Source organism: Cornus florida, unplaced genomic scaffold, assembly GCF_030987335.1.
Source record: "Cornus florida cultivar Cherokee Brave unplaced genomic scaffold, ASM3098733v1 CherokeeBrave_3.0.0_Hap2_Chr10, whole genome shotgun sequence".
Classification (NCBI taxonomy): domain Eukaryota; kingdom Viridiplantae; phylum Streptophyta; class Magnoliopsida; order Cornales; family Cornaceae; genus Cornus; species Cornus florida.
In genome coordinates, this window is record NW_026775580.1 from 60,513,428 (window position 1) to 60,535,211 (window position 21,784).

The 21,784-nt window shown below is 40.2% G+C and overlaps 2 protein-coding genes and 1 pseudogene across 2 annotated transcripts; 2 read left to right on the plus strand and 1 right to left on the minus strand.

Annotated features, from left to right (window-relative positions):
• Positions 1 to 970: 970 nt before the first annotated feature.
• On the minus strand, positions 971 to 21,476 carry LOC132279513 (uncharacterized). The gene is made up of 2 exons (XM_059781506.1): positions 21,025 to 21,476; positions 971 to 7,718 (listed from the first exon to the last, which is right to left on the minus strand). The coding sequence occupies exon 2, from the start codon at positions 2,301 to 2,303 to the stop codon at positions 1,134 to 1,136; it is 1,170 nt and encodes a 389-aa protein (XP_059637489.1). The 5' UTR covers positions 2,304 to 7,718; positions 21,025 to 21,476; the 3' UTR covers positions 971 to 1,133.
• On the plus strand, positions 6,561 to 6,659 carry LOC132280421 (small nucleolar RNA R71; annotated as a pseudogene).
• LOC132277678 (uncharacterized) lies at positions 11,983 to 17,210 on the plus strand. Its single transcript, XM_059779519.1, has 2 exons — positions 11,983 to 12,162; positions 15,579 to 17,210. The coding sequence occupies exons 1-2, from the start codon at positions 11,983 to 11,985 to the stop codon at positions 17,208 to 17,210; spliced, it is 1,812 nt and encodes a 603-aa protein (XP_059635502.1).
• Positions 21,477 to 21,784: the final 308 nt, after the last annotated feature.

Here is a 21,784-nt window from a genome sequence, read left to right on the forward strand (position 1 = left end):
ATATAAAACATATACATCAGATTAAATATTACTACCCAAGTTACCATAAAAGTAATTAATTAATTACTTTTCCTTTTATATATATTAAAAAGGTAAGTAAAATATGTTACGTATATAATTTATGTATATGTTTATTAATTAAATAAATTATACACATTCTATTATATATTAATGGATTATCCAATAATACTTAAGTTACCATAATATTATAAAGTAACTTAAAACATAACACGTATCAAATCTATGTATATTTTTATTATTTAAATATAAAACATATACATTAGATTAAATATTACTACCTAAGTTACCATAAAAGTAATTAATAAATTACTTTCCTTTTTATATATGTATATAATATATATCTATATATATACATATACAATTATTCATAGGTAATAATCGATACACATCCAACTTCCTATCCAAGTAATCCATAGGACCCAATTGGTTGGCCCATTACTACTAACCATAACCATAAAAGAAAAATAAAATAAAATAATAAAAGAAAAGAAAACATTTAATTTACAATTAATCAAAACACCATTTAAGCACATAATCTAATTAAACAATTAACACATAGACAAATACAAATAATACCTAGACACATAATCAAATAATCAAGTAATACCTAATTCAATTAAACACATAAGCAATTAGTCAAATAATCAATTAAATAATTAAAAATACAATTAAAACAAGTAAATAAATACTGAGACTATCCTTTTAAAATTAAGGGTATTACAGGCCCCCCCAAACTTGGGATTAACTGTGGTCTTGAAATTTGGCACTCGGATAAACTCATCAGATAACAAAAAGGGATAATCAGTGCACAGTGGACATGCAAGTGTAAATGAAATAAAACAGTGAGAGGGGTATAAGGGTGGTCCTGAAAATCGGGTAGCACTCTCTCACTGAAGTTACTGTGATGCACCTGATGAAGTCAAATATACAGATATGAGAATATAATATATGACAACCATAATAAAAAGCATGCATAAATAGAAAATAAAGTACTGGAACATCAAAAGATCTAAGCCGACAGACCGGCTGTAAAAATAATAGTACTATACAGTGACAAAAGTAAAGTATCAATAGTAGAGAAGGATCATGAAAAGATAGAAGAAACTGGAATCTCAGGAAGATGAGGCAGGACGGGCAGGTCGGGCTCCGCGGATATCTTTGGATAGATCTCGGAACATAGTCGCGACATCCGTACGAAAGGTAGCAAAATCAGCTCTGTGGGCCGTAAGATCAGCTCGTATAGCAACAACAGCATACTCAAGAGTCTGCAGGCGTACTCTAAAGCCGGGGGTCTGATCTAGAGCCTCAGGTATAGAAGAGTCAGAAGAATGAAAATCCTGAGTCTGCTCCTGCTCGTGAATGGGCGACCCAGCTGGAGAATGCTGCTCTGTGTCATCTGCAGGTCGCTCCAAATCAATATCTATATGCTCGGCAGCTGGATCGACTGGTACATCGTCCGCTGCGGGATCTGCTGCTGCCGCCTCAGCTGCTGCCTCTGCCTCCTCAGTCTCTAGCTCCTCTGCAGCCACTACTGCGTGGTGCTGTAGTCTAGTAATGATGGCATTGTAGCTCTTGTCCCAGTCTTTATTCAAGAAGTGACAGGAACCTCTCTCAGGGTGCTCCCGAGGATGAATAGGGTAGCGCTGGTTAATCAGAATCTGGGTGATGAGGTGGCCAAAGGGGAGAGACTTAGCCCGTCCGGGCTTCTCCTTGCTGATATACTCGTCAAATAGCTTCCTCATCACGCTCCAAATGAGCGCGGGAATAGATACGCAGTGGCCTGTGTAGAATGCGTAGAGGGCTGTCAAATAGTCTCCTCTCCGCTGGATCTTGTGCCCGGCCATATATATATTCCGAAAAAGAACGGAATCGAAGAACCATAGGTCATCTGGAAGGAATGTGCGGGTGGCGAAAGTCTCGCCATCGGCATAGTGACCTGTAAGAAATACTGCCATGTCGGTATAAGAGGGCCTGTATAGCCTCAGATATAGCTCCTGTAGCTCTGGAGGGCATCTGTGTGGACAATGGCAAGAGCGGGCTAGCGAGTCCACAGTGATAGTGATCTGATGGCCATCTATAGTAGTGATCAGCTCTGCTGTGGTACGCGGGGATGGTCGAAGGTTCTGGAAGAACAATCGTACTAACTGCGGGTAGACTGGCTCTGTAACTGGGGCAAGAATAGCTGCAAGGCCCCTCTGAATAACGTCGTGGTAAGCTGATCGGGTCAGCACCGATCTGGAGAAAAAGTCTGTGTCGAACACCGACTCATGGTCTACTGCCATATGTGCATATCTAGGCGCGGGCCTATCACGCTCCTGAGCTGGCTTAGCTGGCTGGCATGGTGGAGATGGTACTAGTGAATGCTCAGCTCTAGCATGTGGTGGAGATGGTGATGGTGTAAATGCAGGCTGAGCTATAGAGGTGGATGGAATATGAGCATCCTCAGCCTCATGAGCAGGTGACTAAGGTGGAGTAAGCTGTACTGGCTCCTCCTGTGCATGAGAAGGCTCTGTTGGCTCCTCTATCCGTGGTCTGATATGTCTCTGAGGCCCGTGTTGCCTTTTGGCAACAGTCTTGCGCTTAGTCATAGCCTGAAATTTAAAAACTTGCAAGGGGAGTCAGTGCCAGAATTAAGAATTAAAAGCACAAACTAGAAAGATGCATGTCAAATAACATAGACAAAACATATATGACATGTATTTATGCAAGTGACAAGATATGAAACATGCTAAACAATGTAAGTATGAAATGTATCCAATGTGGAATATCACAGGCATTGAGCATATATGAGATAGTATGAACATAAGGCATGATGAATGAAGTGTGTGTATGAGATATGTAAAGTTCGATCGATCATAAAAAGGTTTGAGATCGATCTCAAAACTTCGATCGATCTAAGATATGAGTTCGATTGATCTCTCAAGATCAATCTGAGATTGAAGTTCGATCGATCGAACTGTGCGAAGGTGAAAACTCAAAGGTCACAGATCTGTGACTTTGGAAGCATAGGGGCCACACAAATAAGGTCGTGGGCCCACCAACACAACAAATCATCAATTACCATCACCCAAACAAGGCCAATACTCCCAAAATCGAATCTAAATAAACAAATATATATAAAAAGCATATACACATATATACATATATAAACTCAGTGTCTCGAAGCTCATCAATGGCAAATTTATTATGAAAATGGCATGGATTGAACATGTAAAGCATCTATGTATAAAATCTAAGCTTAAAAACCTAAATGAAGCCTCGGATCTTACCTCAACTGAAGAGAGAAGTGGAGATGAAGAGGGAGTGAGATTCGGGGTGAGCTTGAAGTCGCCGGAGGTGTCACCGGAAATGAGGAAGATGGAGAGTGCACAGTGGCGATGACAAAAGAGAGAAGGGGGGTTAGAGTTTGAGAAAGTTGGATCGATCTCTGTAATCGATCTCACAACTCTCGATTTCTATTTTAAAAAATATACCCGATAGAGTTCGATCGATCGAACCTCAACTGAGATCGATCAAACTTTGTCTTTTCTCTTTCCTTTTTTTAATTGAATAAACAATAATAATTAAAAACTAAATAAACTAAAATATTTTTGTATTTTTGAAAACTTTTTGAAAAATAAAATAAAATAAAATAAAAATGAAAATATTTTTGGATTTTTGAAATTTGAAAAGTCAAAATAAAGTCAAAATAATGAAATGAAGAACTGAGATCGATCAGAATAAGAGTTCGATCGATCAGACAGAGAGTAAGAATATGCAGGTTTACGGCTCAGAAAATTGGCTAAGTGTTGGAACTTGAGATTGATCGAACTTGAATATTCGATCGATCGAAGAACTTCAGATCGATCTTGAAATGTTTTCGATCGATGAGTTATAGAGCTGAAATATGTAGGTTGATGCAGGCTCAAAATTTTCTAAGTGTTGGATTATGAGATTGATCAAACTTTAATGTTGAATCGATCGAAGGTCTCCTGATTGATCTAAAAATAAGTTTGAACGATGGGACAGAGAAATGATTTGGATGCAGGTGGATGTATGTCGAAATTTTTTCTAAGTGTTGGATGCAGGTGGGAGTTCGATCGATCGAACTCTTATTTGAGATCGATCGAACTTATGCAAAATGCTCAATCACAACATAAAAATCATGCAATCCTAATCAAAGTTCCTATCAATGTATATAAACCAAAAACAAGTATCTAGACTTCGCAAGAAATTAAATTTAAGATAGAAATAAGGGAGGAATATGGTTTTGACACCCTACGAAATGTCGTTGCTAGTCTTTAACGTTTTTAGCAAGACGTTGGGCTCTTTTAGCCCGGATCAAAGATCTTATAATGCATCCCCTCCTTGTTGGGGTGATAGATGCTTTAAACTCCACCCAACAAATGGTTCTTTGAAGAACTTGTTGGATTAAGCTCAAAAGAAACTTTTGATCATTTGTCTATGCAATCACAACCTTTGGGCTTCCATGCCCTTTCAAAGCAAGAATTTGAAGTAACACTTTGAGAATGCAAGGTTGAAGATGATCCCTTTGAAGTTTTGGTCTTTCACAAAAGCTCACTTCCTTGACATTGAAGATCATGACATTTATCTACAACATTAACCTCTCCTTCATATTTGTCAAATGAATTAGGTGTGGGATTGAAGATATTCAACTTCACCTTCATGTGGCCAAATGAGATCTTCATTATCCCCGTCCTACAATTGATGTTGGCATTAGCGGTTGCCAAGAAAGGACGGCCAAGGATAACAGGAATTTGACTTTTAGGATTGGGGACCGGTTCCGTGTTTATGATAACGAAATCAATCGGGAAGAAGAATTTATTAATTTTAATCAACACATCCTCAATGACACCCCTAGGCTTCTTGATAGATCGGTTGGCAAGTTGTAAAACTACTGATGTCGGTTTTAATTCACCTAGGCCCAATTTGACATAAACCGAGTATGGAATAAGGTTAACACTTGCTCCTAAGTCAAGAAGCGCCCGATTAATGATATGATTACCAATGATGCATGAAGTAGTAGGTGAACCGGGGTCCTTAAACTTTGGCAAAGTGTTATGTTGCAAAATTGAGCTTACTTGCTCGGTTAAAACCACTTTCCTTGGTGCTTGGCTCTTGTTCTTCCACTTTTGGGTGCACAAGTTTTTCAAGAATTTGGCATAAGCCGGAATTTGCTTGATTGCATCTAGGATTGGAAGATTGACTTTTACTTGCCTAAACATTTCCATAATTTCATTGGTTTTTGCCTTTTGTTTTTCCTTCGAAATGGACCCTCTTAAGGCATCCGGAAATGGAACTTTTTCAAACACTTTTTCAGAATTTTCTTTGAACTCTCTTCAACACAAGAAGTTTTCAAATCACTTTGTTTCAAATCATTTTTCAGCAAAACTTTTTCAACATCATTTTTTTGCAAATCTTTCTTCAAATCATTTTGAAAATTATTCTTCAAATCACATTTCGAAGTTTTCTCATTCACAAGATCATGTATATGTAATGAATGAGGAATGGAATGTGAAACGGGACGGTTGACAACTTGAGGTTGCACCGGTTCACTCTCTTCATTGGACATTTCAACTTGATTGTCCACAATCTTACCACTCCGCAAGGTAGTCACCGCATTAACATGTTCAATGGTGTGGCCTTCCAATGAGGAATGGGTTTCCACAACACATTGTTGCTTAGGTGGGGCATTAATAGGCATCTTTCCCTTCTCTCTTGCATTAAGAGTGCTTGCTATTTGCCCTACTTGGGTTTCTAGCTTTGCAATAGATTGAGAGTGAGAATGAAGCGATTGAGTGTTAGCCTCTAAATTGCCCAAAGCATTTAAAACTTTTTCTTCAAATGTGGGACTTATAGTATTTTCTTGGGAATAAAATTGGTTGGGAAAATGTGAATTAGCAAATTGATTCCCTTGTGAATTATAAGGTCTATAACCTTGGGATCTTTGGTTTTGAAGTGGAGGTGGAATGTACTTCCCTTAAAAACCGCCTTGGGAAGGGTTTGAGCCCTCTCCTTGGTTTTTCCAAGAGAAATTCGGATGATTTTTCCAACTTGGATTATAATGAGTACCATAAGGATTGTTCCTTTGGTTCACAAAAGTTGCATTGACTTGTTCATTACGTTCATTTTGCACTTATCCATGAGGACAATGAGAAGTAGAATGAAGAACACTAGAGCAAGTCATATATGTTTCATTTGATGCACGATGAGAATGGTTAGGGAAGGAAGATACTTGGTTCGTCAAGTTTTGGTTAATCAAAAATTGATCAAACCTTTGAGATAAAGACTTCATTTTAGCGGCTATTTCATTTGAATGGTCGACTTGATGTAAGCCAACACTCTTCCTATCTTGTGAATTTCTACCATTTTTGGATGATAATGTTCTATGCAAAGAATTTTCACTCATGCTCTCATAAAGATGCTACACGTCATCCTCATGCCTATCAATGTATGAGCCACCCATGGAAGCATCAACCATACCCTTATAATTGTTCGATAAGCTCTCAAAGAAATATTGAACAAATTGCCATTTGGGCATGTCATGATGTGGACACTTCCTAAGCAACTCATTGAAGCGTTCCCATGCCTCATGAAACGTTTCTCCATCCCCATATGTAAATTCTCTAATTGAAGTTCTCATAGCATTGGTTTTTGAAATCGGATAGTACTTCTTCAAGAACTTTTGTTGCATTTCTGCCCAAGAAGTGATTGAAAAAGGCCTAAGATTGTTAAACCAATACTTTGCCTTGTCTTTTAAGGTGAATGGAAAAAGTTTGAGTCTTAAGACCTCTTTTGGCATGTCCGTATATTTTACGGTGGAACATACTTCAAGAAACTTATCCAAATGATTGTAAGGTTCTTCACTTGGAAGTCCATGATAGTTAGGAAGCATTTGAATGGTTTGTGGCTTAATTTTATAATGATGTGCTCTAAATGGAGGCAATTGGATGCATGTAGGTGCATTATACTCATTAGGCACATAATGGTCTCTTAAAGCAAGAGGTGGATTAGCTACTTGAGGTGCAACATGAACATCTTGGTTTTGAATTCCTTGATTGATGATGGAAGGTTGTGGAGCATACATTGCCCTTGGCATTCCATATGGAGCTTGGCCTTCTTGTTGTTGTGGTTGGTGAATGAATGGCCTAGGCATGCTTAATGGTGCTTGAATGTTCTCATGATGCACATTTGGGTGAAGGATACCTTGTTGGTCTATGTGACCAAGGTCCTCAACATGATCATCATTATAGTCATCCATTGATAGATTGGTTCTATTTGAACTTCCTTTTCCCCTAGGATTTCTAACGATGGATTCAAGATGCAAATCTAAAGGGACAAGAATGGGTTTCAATGAACGACGTCCATACATGCACAATGCAAAACACAACAAGCACAAAGAATGACAAACACTTCAACTTCACAACAATTTTAATGAAACTTCCTCCACAAACACTTAACCCATACTCCTATGCTTTAACAATAATGATACAAAGAACAATTAAAAGCAAGCCTCCACGTGAGTCGACGATTTAACTAAGGGATTGAGTAAAGAAAGTCTCACAAAGGTCCTTTAGCACTTCAACTCCAAATTTAAAGCTTAGCTTAGCAAATTTTTTAGATTTTTAGCATTTTTCCTTGCTTGCTTAGCTCTTTTGCCTGGATGCTTCTTTGCTTGGCTCCTAGCTCAATGTTCCCTGTCAAAGATGAACAAACACAATAAGTAATCTAAAGAAAAATAAAAACAAAGTAAAGACACGATCAAAAGAGTACTAATTCCTAATTGATTCCACAAATACGACGTTGCCAAATCAATTCAATCCTCGGCAACGGCGCCAAAAACTATGGTGTGTCGCCGCACCACAAGCTTAAGAGTGTGCATTAAGGCGAGGGCCAAGTTTTACATTTATAGAAGCCACTACTACCTTTCACTATAAATATAGCTAGGGCGAGTAGGGATCGTCCCAAGGGATTGTGAGGGTCAAACAAGGTTGTGGAATCGCTATTAGGGCTAGTAGGTCGAGTGATCAAACAATTGGTTGGTTGGTTGATTAGACTAGAGAGCAATCAAATTAAACTAAGTGATAACAAAAGAATGCTACTAAGAGCAAATAAGAGAGAAAAGAGTCTTGGGGTTTAGAGATCACCACCAAGCAATGCATTTCTATACCATTGACAAGTGACTAATGAGGGCAAATGGTGTGTTGCAATATTGTGTGTGTGTGTGTGTGTTTGGTTGATTCAACAAGCAAAGATGACTAGTTAAGCATGTATTGTCTAAACATTATGTGAAAGGCATAATATATCTAAGCAATGAAGCATATATTGTCTAAACAACATGTGAAAGGCACAATAGATCAAAACAAGTCGTTAATCCTTTCATTAAGCTCACAATCCAAATACAACACAAGGTTAGAGACATATGCAACTTGCATTCAAAAGCATGGATCATCAAACAACAAGTATGGATTGTCTTCCCATTTAACATTACACTACAACTACACTACTAGCATGAAAATAAACTAAGGCAGAGGCACAATCTATCAAGGAATAAGTATGAACCATCAAGAAAATCACAAGAGCATTCTATTAAGCACTATGTTTTGACAATCTCTAAATCTATGGCATCAATACACATAAACATGCATCAATAACACAAAATCTAGAGACAAGCACATGAATATCTATTCTGACATACATAGACATATGGATAGAATGAAATGATCAATTGAAAGCATTTAACCACATAAATCATTGAACAATTAAGATCTATATATATCAAAGTGTCAAAACATTAATTACAACACTAATCCCTCAATAATACACAAGATTAAGATATAGAAAGCATGCTTGGGGCTAACTCTAGCCCCAAGAGGATGTCTAGCCACTCATGGTGATGTTGCTCCAACTCTCAAGGGCTAACTCCATGGAAGAAATCTGCTCCTTGTTGATGAAGAACTCCAATGGTGTCTCTAGCCTCCTCCTCCTCTAAGCTTGATCTCCAAGAGATGATATGATATAATATTGGTTCCCCCTTATAAAAAGCAATCCTTATCCTTATATAGGTAGGTCAAATGACACCCAAAAATGAGCTGGGGTCGTGCACACAATATTCCCTAATGATTGGATAAAGGACAACTTTTAATGAGCTGAAAATTTAACTTTTTCGCATTGGAGGAAGTTCGATCGATCGAACCTTGGACTTGGATCGATCGAACTTTGCTGAGATCGATCGAAGCTTACTCTCCAAGAGATGATATGATATGATATTGGCTCCCCCTTGTAAAAAGCAATCCTTATCCTTATATAGGTAGGTCAAATGACACCCAAAAATGAGCTGGGGTCGTGCACATAATATTCCCTAATGATTGGATAAAGGACAACTTTCAATGAGCTGAAAATTTAACTTTTTCGCACTGGAAGAAGTTCGATTGAACGAACCTTGAACTTGGATCGATCGAAATTTGCTGAGATCCATCGAACTTAGGCTGGATCGATCTTCATTGGTGGCGCTTTTTGGATAAAGACAAATCTGAGATATTTTGAAGATATTTTTGGGAAAAGGACAAAAGTGGTTGGTAGGGTGATACAACTAGATAAGATCAATCATTTGGATAAGGACAAAACAGTTCGATCGATCGAAGAATGATGTTGGATCGATCGAACTTTTGAGATCTCGAAAAATGTCATCATGACTCTGATCCATCTTGAAGTGCTGAGATCGATCATGTTGGATCAATCGAACTTTGATCTGAGATCGATCGAAGATGTTGATTTCCACCTTTTTCTTCCTTTTGCTTCCACTTGGCTCATTTCTTTGATTCATCCCAGAATTGCTTCAATTAAGCTCTTATTTGACTGAGTTAGCTTATTTTCGGGATAAGTGTCTGACAATGGAAATAATATGAAATCAATCTAAAATGGTAAAGTAAGATAGATAAAGGTACTAGAATGTCTAAGCTTAAGGGGTTTAAATACCCACTTTTCAGCGCTCATCACCATGCATATATGCAGAACTCAATGTACCTATGCCTTGGAAAATTTTTGGAGGTTTTTGCAGAAATCGAGTAGGGCGCGACCAATGAAAACCTCACCCAGGACGCTACACTCCTATTGGATGATGTTCAGAGGCTCGAGGTTCCGGTTTCATGGCTGCGAAGACGATTATTTGGGGTTGAGAAGTGCTTGCAGCAGCGACTGCTCACACTACGCCTTCAAGAAGTACGGGCTCGTATTAGCAAATTAGAGGGGGAGCTCGCACAAGAGCGAGAGAGCTTGGAAGTATTGATAGCGTACTCACGGGAGCTCGATAATGATTACTCGTTGTTGTCATTATATAGGGATTAGACTTGTAGATTACTCTTTTGATTATTGATGTAAATGAGTCAAAGACTCCATAATTGTAATCGAACAACCTTGAATGAAAAGAAAATTTGTGATTATTCCACTCTTGGTTTTGTTATTATTGTTGTTGTTTTTTTTTTTTTTTTAAGAACTTGAGTCATGTACCAAGCTGAATAAAACCAGTAACTTTCATTCAGGATAGCCAAGTTTAACAAAAGTAAGGCTTGAGCCAAACATTATGAATGGGGCTATGATCAGAGCCCTCGAGTATGCAATAGCCACTATCACTAGATGTTTTGACAATATTTAAGCCCTGGCATCGCTCCAGGCCCTCAAACCTCGAAAGATCAAATCTCGAGCACTCTAAACCCTGGCATCGCTCCAGGCCCTCAAGCCTCGAAAGATTAAATCTCGAGCACTCTAAGCCCTGGCATCGTTCCAGGCCCTCAAGCCTCGAAAGATCAAATCTCAAGTACTCTAAGCCCTTGCATCGCTCTAGGCCCTCAAGTCTCGAAAGATCAAATCTCGAGCGCTCTAAGCCCTGACATCGCCCTAGGCCCAGTAAGACTCGAGAAGCCGATCTTCGAGCATTCCAAATCCTGGTGCCACACCAGGCCCATCAAGTCTCGAGAGATCGACTCTCGAGTATCCCGAATCCTGGTGTTAGGCCAGATGATGCTGTCCTGAAAGATCGGAGCTCCTTAGCACGAGATGAGGTAGGAACTTTGTGTTATAGGAATCCATGTTTGGGAAACTTAGGAGGATCTTGGATTGGTGGATGAGAAGTCAAGAAGTGCCTTCGCTCTCGGCAAGGCCCAATTAACAAGATGATGGGAGTATACACGTTGTGGCAGCAAACCTTAAAATCACAATTAATGTTGTGTCAGGCTTGACCAACCAACGGCCAAGCAACATTTAATGCCTCTGATTAGGGGAGAAGTGACATGGCAACATGGGACAAGGCTCGAGGAAATGATTAGACCCTTCAGCCCCCTAAATCTTCAGGATTATTCACGTAATCCGGATTGGGGGTGATGCATGCGAGGAACCATGCATAGAGGGGACCATTGGATAATGACCAATGGAATCTTGATCTATAAATGGCACTATTCTATGAAGAAAAAACAAGCTCTCCTGAACAAAAGAAAAGCTGTCATACTGTATACTCGCCCTACCACCATCTTGATCTAGTTAGTTGGTCTTCTTCTCCTCCTCCTACACTGAGCATCTCATCTGTTTTCCTTCGTATTTGTGTTCCTGATATCCCTTTTTATTGCTATTTTATTACCTAGTAAAAAAGAACCCGTACATTTTGGCGACTCCGCTGGGGATATCAGTGCAAGCAGATGGAATCACAGGATATGCCGACTCACAATTTAGAGCCCTCTGTTGGGGGTGGTGGCAGCGTTCCTTTTCAATCCCAAGCACCGTCACATGCTTCCAATGCTCGTGCACCACATATCACAATGCCGGAAAGTTCAGCGGCCCCTTCTGTTCATGAGGAGTTGTTGCAGTCCAACCGTGATCTTAACGACTGCCTTGATAGGTTGGAAGCCTTGATCATGCAGAGTGCATGAGCCAAGACTGTTTCTCCTACTAGAGTGGCCCTTCCTAAGCATGACCAGCCAGGTAGTTCGTGTATTCAAGTGTCACCGCTATGGTATCAGCCGACGCAAGCCCAAGCAGCCCCAAAGCCCACCCCAGTTCAAACAGTTCCACCGGCAAACCCCTCCCCGGAATATGTCACTGAATCTATGCTACGTGATTTTTCCATGGAACATGCCCCATCGGCTGCACGTGCGTTAGTTTTGCGTACGGAGCCTCCGTACCCAAAAAGCCTGGCTCAGACACTATAATACCCCTAGTTTTCAAATTGATAGAATTGAAAATTTAGTTTTGTTTTTCATTGATTAATTAACGTAGTTATGTGACTTAGTTGTCTTTGTTTTTTTTTTTTTTTTTTTTAAAATTGATTAATTGTGTTTGCTTAATTGATTTAATTAATATCCTGGAATTTAATTTATTTGTTTAAGTGCATTTTTAGTGTTTAACTGTTTAATTGAATGCTATTATTTGGATGCATTGATGAATTATTTTAATTGTTTTGTTTCCTTAATTGAATTAAGTGTTGCATTTATTTGTTAATTTTTTTAGTTAATTGGATTTTGTTTTATTGGTTATTTGATATAATTGTATTAATTATATTAATTAGTTAAATACGTTAGTTGGAGTTCTTGTTTAATGAATTATATGGTTGTTAAGTATTAACGTATTATTAGGGTTTTATATAGCCGACTTAGGGTTGGTGTAGAATTAAACTTAGGGTTTAATGACGCCCTATATAAATTGCATTATACGTATGATTAGGGTTACAAACAAAACCCTATTCACGCATACAATGAGATAGAGAGACACAGAGAAGCAGAGAGCGGGAACTTGAGAGCTTGCAGAGAGGTTCAAGGAGGTTGTAACGGAGTGCTTCTGGGTTAAACCAAGAGTGCCGGAGGTGTAGAACAATAGTCGACAACGTTGATGGAAAACTTAGAGACGACAGTTTCAGTTTTCTAACCGGAAATTAGAGGCAAGTCTTGCTCTTACTCTTTCCTTTTAATTCGTATTCTGTGCATGCCTAGTTAGACCCGAGGGACTTAATAAAGGCTAAAACAGTTGTAAACAAACTTATTAACATGTTTTATGTATATACAAATCTGGTTTAGTACTCGTGAATTAACTGTTTTGCTTAATTGTGATACTCTGTTTTTTCTGTAGTTTATGGTTAAGTTTAGTTTAAACTGAGGTTTGTAAATTTTATGTTGGATGCCTTGTAACTAATCCAGGAGTGAGTTTAAACCCTAAAACAAGATCTTAAAACAGTTTTGATTTTTTTTTTTTACTAAATAAATCTGTTGTAAGTTGCTTAAAGTTGCTATCGGAAATTCTGTAATCGTTGCTTCAAAACTTGTGTCTAATTCAGATCATGGTTGCATATCAGTGGGTTAGGATTAATTTAGGACAAAGATTGAACCTTAAAACAACTATTAAGAACATTACAGAGGTCTAGGAAAACACCGGAGTTGGAGAAGAAGACACAGAAGCAGTCGACGGCGTCTAAGGGAGTGAGAGCAAGCTCAAAAAGGGGAAAGAGCCGGCTCTGTAACCCTTAGAGCCGGCTCCCTAATGTTGGAGCTGGCTCTTGGCAGCCTTAGAGCCGGCTCTTAGGGCCATAGAGCCGGCTCAATCAACCAAAGAGTAGGCTCCATTTTTCTAGAGCCTGCTCTTATCCAGTTTTTGCATTTCTGTGAGGTTTTGGGGCGTGTTTGGGCTACATAGTGTTTTCAAAAGCTGTTTAAAGGCTATTGTAAGGTGTAATTAAATGTTAGGGACTTATGTTAAAGTTAAAAGCACTTAGTACAGTAGTGGATTAAGGAAATGAGTAAGGAACAGATCAAAGAAATGTCTATACGTTGCACTGTTTAACTAAGGAAATTAATTACCGGAACTTAGCAAATTGTTGGTATATGAATTAATTATATTTAATCATATTTTCCACCATGTAATGAATGTAGTGAATTATCTGTAAATTCAACTATGATTGGTTTGGAATGAATGGGTACTTAAGGGCTGTTAAAAGGTATCAGCTTATGCACTGTATGTAGAATTTAAATACTATGAAATATTTTAGCTATTTAAATTGTTAGAGTATGATAATTAGGTTCTGAAGTGAATACCTAATGTTGATATGTATGTATGAATTCATATTGGTGCATAGTTTGGAGGATGGCAGTTAATTATATAGTGTTGTTTTAGTAACTATGCTATGTTGGAGGATTTGTTAGTTTTAGATATTGGAGCTTAATAAGGTTGTTAAATATGATTTGAATATATATAATAAATCATATGTCCATAGTATTGTAAGTATAGTGAATTAACTAAAATTATCTATGCTTAGCTTGGGTGAAATTGATACTTAAAATATTTATTCACTGTATCAATTCATGGACTATGATGGAGTATGTGAATGCTTGAATTTATTGTAGCACTTTACATTATTGGAATTAGATTTTAGGCCCGTAATGAATGCCTAATATTTATGTATATGCATTAAATTATCTTGTGCATATTCTAGAGTGTGGTTGATGACTACTTAATATTGTATGGTCAACTGTGTTAACTGGAGGATTGTATGTACCGGTATGGGACGGTGACATATTAGGTATGGATTAGTTCAAACACTAAATCCTACCTAAATTGGAATGAGTTGGATTAATCATAAAAATGTTAAGTCCTACTTATACGGATGTATATATATGAACCGGTATGGGACGGTGTTATATTGGGGATGACTTAGCACAAAATACTAAGACCTATCTAAATTGGATTAAGGTATGGATTAACCATAAAGGTTAAGTCCATCACCTATATGTGTCATATCAATTGTGAATTGAAAGACTTACTACAGTTTCAGGATGGAGTGTTTACATATATCAGACCCCTACATAGATGGCTGATATTTGGTATTGGGAGTAGCGACTTTATATATATATTCTATGTGCCGTGGTATGAGCTTGAGTCTCAGGACCATGGTTAGGGCGCGTATATCGCCTAGTATGGATAACTGAACATATGTGTTGTTCCTTGGTAGGTCTAGGTACTCATGCCCACCTTAGGGTGCGTATTCGCATGTTGCCTTCTATTCAGGCTGAGATAGACCTACTGGACTAGCGAACGTCCTATAGTGTGTACTATATATACATATATGGACTACTCTAGATATTGTTGAGTCTTCCTAGGATGTATCTGTGTATCGGATTACTGTTTGGATCGTAGAAGATCAGGACTTGCATGTAAGCCTGACCCACTCTATTATTTTTTCAGGTGTTCGAAAGTACCAGGCTTAGAGCTTGATCGTGTTGATGCAGATACAGACACTCACTCTTCCGGTTACATAGGATTTCCTTTCTATTTTAATTTTTGGATTTTAATTTTGTAAATTTATTCAAGGATTTAGGATTAGGAGTCCACTAGGTGGATTCCCGAGTTGTACGGTTTTAAATTATATTAATTTATTATTTCAAGTTTGAGGATTCTTATTTTAGATTTCTTTCAGCATATTATTAATTTATTCTTAGTTCAGTTTTATTTCTGCTTGTTTACATATTAATTGTTTGGTATTCCTCAGTTATGTGCTCGGACTTGATCACCCGTGGCTCTAGAATCGAGGGGTATCACAGACACCGTACCCACAGGGGTACATCATCCCAAAATTTCCCAAGTATGACGGCGTCAAAGGGGATACCGATGAGCACTTGCAAAGATTCGTGGAATCTCTAGGCCAACATAGCCATGATGAAATCCTACGCCTACGAGAATTTTCCAAGTTTCTCACCGAGCTCGCGTATAGATGGTTTCGTAGTCTCGAGCCAGACTCGGTCACCACTTGGCAACAACTCTCCCAGAAGTTCCACGACAAGTTTGGTCAAGCCATCGAGAGGGTTACTACTCTCTCTTTCACCAAAGAAACGCAAGAATCTCACGAGGAACCCCTCAAGTTCATTTCTCGTTTCCAGACCCGTGCGAGGGAATGCTTCGAGGCTAGCAGTGAAAGGGATCTGGTTGATATTTGCATACAAGGCATGACTAAGACCTACATGATACACTTGGTCAATCTGGGTCTCAACAGCTTTAGTGATTTCACTACAGCTGTACGGAACATTTGTAAAGATCTTGTACCTCCCAAGGCAGAGGTCGCTGGACAGGTCACTCGCAAGGACACGCTGGTTGCTCCTCGCAATGACAGGGCCAAAAAGCGTCGCGAAACAGATGTTAGGGCCAAGGGATCTCGAGCTGAGCGAACAAATGATCCTCCCCCATTCCCAGTATGTATGGAAGAAGTTGCCAGTACTCTCGAACAGTGGGTCAAGCACGGTGTAGTCGTGCTACCCGTCCCTCATAAAGAGCCGACCGCACAGGATCGTGCGAGTTTAAATTTTTGTATCTTCCACCAAGCCACTTCACATCCAACAAGTGTATACAGGATTCTGAGGCAAATTTTTCGGCAACGGCTCGAGGGTGGTGATCTCGAGTTGACCGTGCCAAAGGATGTGTGGCACAATCCGTACCCTCGTCATCGCGGTGTGGCTGTGGTCACGTATTATGACGAGTTTGAAGAAACCAACCCCACGCAATCAAAGGTTCAGGCGCAATACGGCGAGGAAGAGTGTTGTGCAGCCGCTTCGTCAAGTCAACCCTCCTCTTACCAGGCTCCATTGACCATTTCTTTCTCTGAATCTGACAAAAGGGTCTCTACCCCTCAGAATCGTCCACTCTATGTCACTGAGCAACTCAATGGTAGGGAGTTCCAGCACGCTTTTCTTGATAACGGGTCTTCCATTAACATCATGCCATGGGCCACCTTTCAGAAAGCTAGTTTGCTCCAAGATCGTCTTGTCAAAGAAGCCATCGAGGTCTATGGTTTCGGCAATGAATCCCACCAAACTCTCGGCTCTGTAAATGTTGATCTCGCGGTTGGTAGATTTCGAGCTCCCACCAAATTCCATGTCGTCAAGGCTGATACATCATATCATGTGCTCCTCGGGTGGGCGTGGATGCACCGTTTCGGCATAGTAGCTTCTACCTATCATCAATGTTTCAAAGGCATCTTGGGAAACAAGGTCATCATGGTTCCGTGCTCTGATAAGCCTTTTGCCAAGCATGAGGCACACTTTACTGAGGCTCTCTTCTTTGATGAGTTGGATGATGAGGATGAAGAAGCAGAGGCGCATATAATTCGTACTCCGCTACCCAAGTGGGAGGAGGTACAGCAGGGCATTTTTTACACTCTATAGCCGTATGTTCTTCGTCGCAGTGCAGAAATCGCTACCCCGCGGGGAGCGCAAACGAGTGAGGCTGCTGGATGGGCAATATGTCTATCGCTTATGACGGTGTGCGGGCTCCGCCTTGGCGAGCCCAGTTGTTGAGCCTACGAGTGTAAAGGAGGAGCCACTGCAACTGCCGGATCTCGAGGAAGTCAATTTCGCCCCTGCAGGACGAGAACCACGGGCAACTTTCATCTCCTCGCAATTGGACCCATCGTTGCGCGATGACCTTATTTGCCTCCTGAAGGAATTCTTGGACGTCTTCGCATGGACCTTTAGCGAGATGCTAGGACTTGATCCCCAGCAGAGTTGGCAAAATGTAGGGATTCTGTTTTTACTAGGTAATAAAATAGCAATAAAAATGGATATCAGGAGCACAAATACAAAGGAAAACATAGGAGATGCTCAGTGCAGGAGGAGGAGAAGAAAACCAACTAACTAGATCAAGATGGTGGTAGGGTGAGTATACAGTATGACAACTTTTCTTTTGTTCGGGAGAGCTTGTTCTTTCTTCATAGGACAGTGCCATTTATAGATCAAGATTCCATTGGTCGTTATCCAATGGTCCCCTCTATGCATGGTTCCTTGCATTCATCACCCCCAATTTGGATTACGTGAGCAATCCTGAAGATTTAGGGGGATGAAGGGTCTAATCCTTTCCTCGAGCCTTGTCCCATGTTGCCATGTCACTTCTCCCCTAATCAGGGGCATTAAATGTTGCTTGGCCATCGGTTGGTCAAGCCTGACACATCATTAATTGTGATTTTAAGGTTTGTTGTCAATGTGTATAATCCCATCATCTTGTTAATTGGGCCTTGCCGAGAGCGAAGGCACTTCTTGACTTCTTATCCACCAATCCAAGATCCTCCTAAGTTTCCCAAACATGGATTCCTATAACACAAAGATCCTACCTCATCTCGTGCTAAGGAGCTTCGATCATTCAAGACAACATCATCTGGCGTAACACCAAGATTCAAGATACTCGAGAGTCGATCTCTCTAGACTTGATGGGCCTGGTGTGGCGCCAGGATTTGGAATACTCGAAGATCAGCTTCTCGAGGCTTACAGGGCCTGGGGCGATGCCAGGGCTTAGAGCACTCGAGATTTCATCTTTTGAGGCTTGAGGGCCAGGAGCGATGCCAGAGCTTAGAGTGCTCGAGATTTGATCTTTCGAGGCTTGAGGGCCAGGAGCGATGCCAGAGCTTAGAGTGCTCGAGATTTGATCTTTCAAGGCTTGAGGGCCTGGAGCGATGCCAGGGCTTAGAGTGCTCGAGATTTGATTTTTCGAGGCTTGAGGGCCTGGAGCGATGCCAGGGCTTAGAGTACTCGAGATTTGATCTTTTGAGGCTTGGGGGCCTTGAGTGATACCAGGGCTTAGAGTGCTCGAGATTTGATCTTTCAAGGCTTGAGGGCCTGGAGCGATGCCTGGGCTTAAAGTGCTTGAGATTTGATCTTTCGAGGCTTGAGGGCCTGGAGCGATGCCAGGGCTTAAAGTGCTCGAGATTTAATCTTTTAAGGTTTGAGAGCCTGGAGTGATGCCAGGGCTTAAAGTTTTCGAGATTTGATCTCTCGAGGCTTGAAGGCCTGGAGCGATGCCAGGGCTTTGAGTGCTCGAGATTTGATCTTTCGAGCCTTGAGGGCCTGGGTCGATGTCAGGGCTTAGAGTGCTCAAGATTTGATCTTTCGAGGCTTTTAACTTTTCAACTTGCCACGGAGGGTTTAGCTAGGGTTGTATTGACTTGTCAACGTGCCACATCAGCGTCTGATAAGTGACACCCACATAAGCCATGTCAATTCTCTTGCCGAGAGTCATTTTCTAATGACAATGTTACCAACACTAGTATGTAATGAATGGATAAAATTGATTATAAGGATTGGCCATATATATATACATCCAAAGGTATATACATCCAAAGATGGTGGTTGACCTGGTGTTGTTTGTGGTTGCACTTTTGGTGGTGGTGCAGCAAGTGGTGATTGACCTGGTGGTGTTGGTGGTTACAATTTTGGTGGTGGTGCAGCTACTAGTAGTTGACCTGGTGTTGTTGGTGGTGGTGCAGCTACTAGTAGTTGACCTGGTGTTGTTGGTGGTGGTGGTAGTGGTGGTGGTGGTGTTGCCATTTTGGTGGTGATCCACTAGTCGGTGGTGGTGGCAGTTTCCACTTTGGTGGTGGTTGACTGTTGTTGGTGTTGGTTGTGGTGCAAGTGGTGGTGGTGGTGGTTACCATTTTGGTGGTGATCTGCTAGTCGGTGGTGGTGGCAGTTTCCACTTTGGTGGTCCGCTAGTTGGTGGTGGTGTTGGTGGTGGCAAGTGATCAATGTGGTGGTGGTGGAACCGGACCATCACTAGGGTTTGGTGGCGAAGCAACGGGAGGTGGTTGGACACATGCACTGACAAGGTGGTGTTTATGGTGGCGTACTATATGCAGGTGGAGGTGGTGGTGGCGTGCATGCAGGTGGTGGTGGTGGTGGTGGTGGTTGCGCCGTGATACACGCAGGTGGAGGAGGAGAATAGTATGGATAAGCCATGTCAATTCTCTTGCAGAGAGTCATTTTCTAATGACAATGTTACCAACACTAGGATGCAATGAATGTTTACCTAAAACTTAAAATACATATGTAGAGAATTGTGAAATGTCATAAAGAGGGATGAAATTTTTTAGAAGACTGGGACTTGGTGGAATTTTTGTATATGAGAGAATTCTAGAGAAGTGGATATTGTAGAGTTTGTAAATATGAAGATATTTGGGTGGAGAATTCTAAAACGAAATTTTAATTTATCGATTGAAAAATATTATAGAATATGTAAATATGAAGATATTTGGTGAAAATTTTTAGAGGGTAAATCATAATCATTTCCAACTGCAGGGCACAATATTAATACTAACGACTTGTTTACCTGTACGCGTTATAATTTTTAAGAATGATATTCACAGTTTTATGGCAAGGAACTGGTCCATGGTGGACAATTATACGAGTGACAATATATTGCTGGCTCAGGAATTCCTTCAATTCAACAACAGTAAACTTCCCACTTATAATAATCTCTTGGATCAGAGAACGCATAACTCTAGCTCCTTAATTCTCTATATCTATCAATAGTGAGCTTCATGGTTTTTTCAGAGGTGTTAGAGGGCTTAGATAGGGAAACCCTCCCTCCCCATCTTTTTTTTTTTTTTTTGTGATTGTAATGGAAGTTTTCTTCCTCATTACACACCGAATTATTTCATTCAACCCATCATTTTGCTGTCATTGGAGGTGTAAAGACCTTAACATTACCCATCTCTGCTTTGATGATGATTTACTGCTTATCCCTCACGGTGACTACACTTCTGTGTCCATCCTAAAGCAGGCTTTTGACACCTTATCCTCATTGTCTACCTCTCATCTCTAAAGGATTGAAGGCCAGTGACTGTCAAGTTTTGGTTGAAAAAATCAATAATAGAATCAAGCGCCGGACTTCTAAGGCTCTGTCCTATGCTGGTAGGGATCAAGTCCACACTCTTTAGCATACTATATTACTGGGTAGGGTTGTTTATTCTCCCAAAGAAGACAATCAATGACATCAACAACACCTTGGTGCTTTCCTATGGTTTGGTGTGAATATGAACCACCATAAAGCTAACCGCATTAGTTTATGTAAGCCCAAGGATGAAGGGGGTATGGGCATACCCAAAATTGATCTTTGGAATTTGTTCTCTAAAAGGAATCAAAGCCTTTGGGTGGATTGGAGTCACATTAATTTACCTACTCAAGAACAAAAGCTTTTAGATAACTAGCTTACCTCAACAAGCTTTTTGGACTTGGAGGAAGATGTTGCAGCTTCGGAGCATTGATAGGCCATTTGTCGAACATCACATAGGCAATATGAGAGCCATATCCTTTTGGTATGATAACGGGTGTCATCTTACTCCTCTTGCAGACAGTTTCATAGCAGGGCAGTTTGCTACTGTCAGCAACTTCATCACAGATGGCGCTTGGTCCTTTCCCTCTTTATTAACTAGGCCATTCCCATGCTTAAGGAACACATCTTTCTTAGCCTCATTGTCTCACACAAAATATTCATGATATATGGACTATGGAGGGAACGTAACAGTAGGTTGCTCCAAGGAACGGCTTCCCATGCGAACCAGATGCTGAATTACACCATGGAAACAGTTAAGGGCAATGAAGTGGAAGCCCTCTAAAGATGCACTTTGATTGATGCAAGAGTGGGGCCTTCCTCCTCCATCTCAACCATCCCCCACTCCTAACTAGTATTGCAGATGAATGATGCTCTGGTTTTTGAATGGGTTGAAAATGGGCTGGGCTGGGCTGTTTGGGTTTGATTGTTGGGCTTAACTTCCTGTTGGCCCATTGTTTGTACAATCTCATTTCTTTCTATAAATTGATTTACCTTTAAAATAAAAAAAAAAATAAAAAAATTTGTCTATTTTGGTAAAAAAAAAAGTTTTTAAAATTTTCAAATCAAAATTCTGCAACAGTTGTATTTTGCTGATTGTTAATAGCTAATACTTCTTCAATATATATATATATATTTCCCG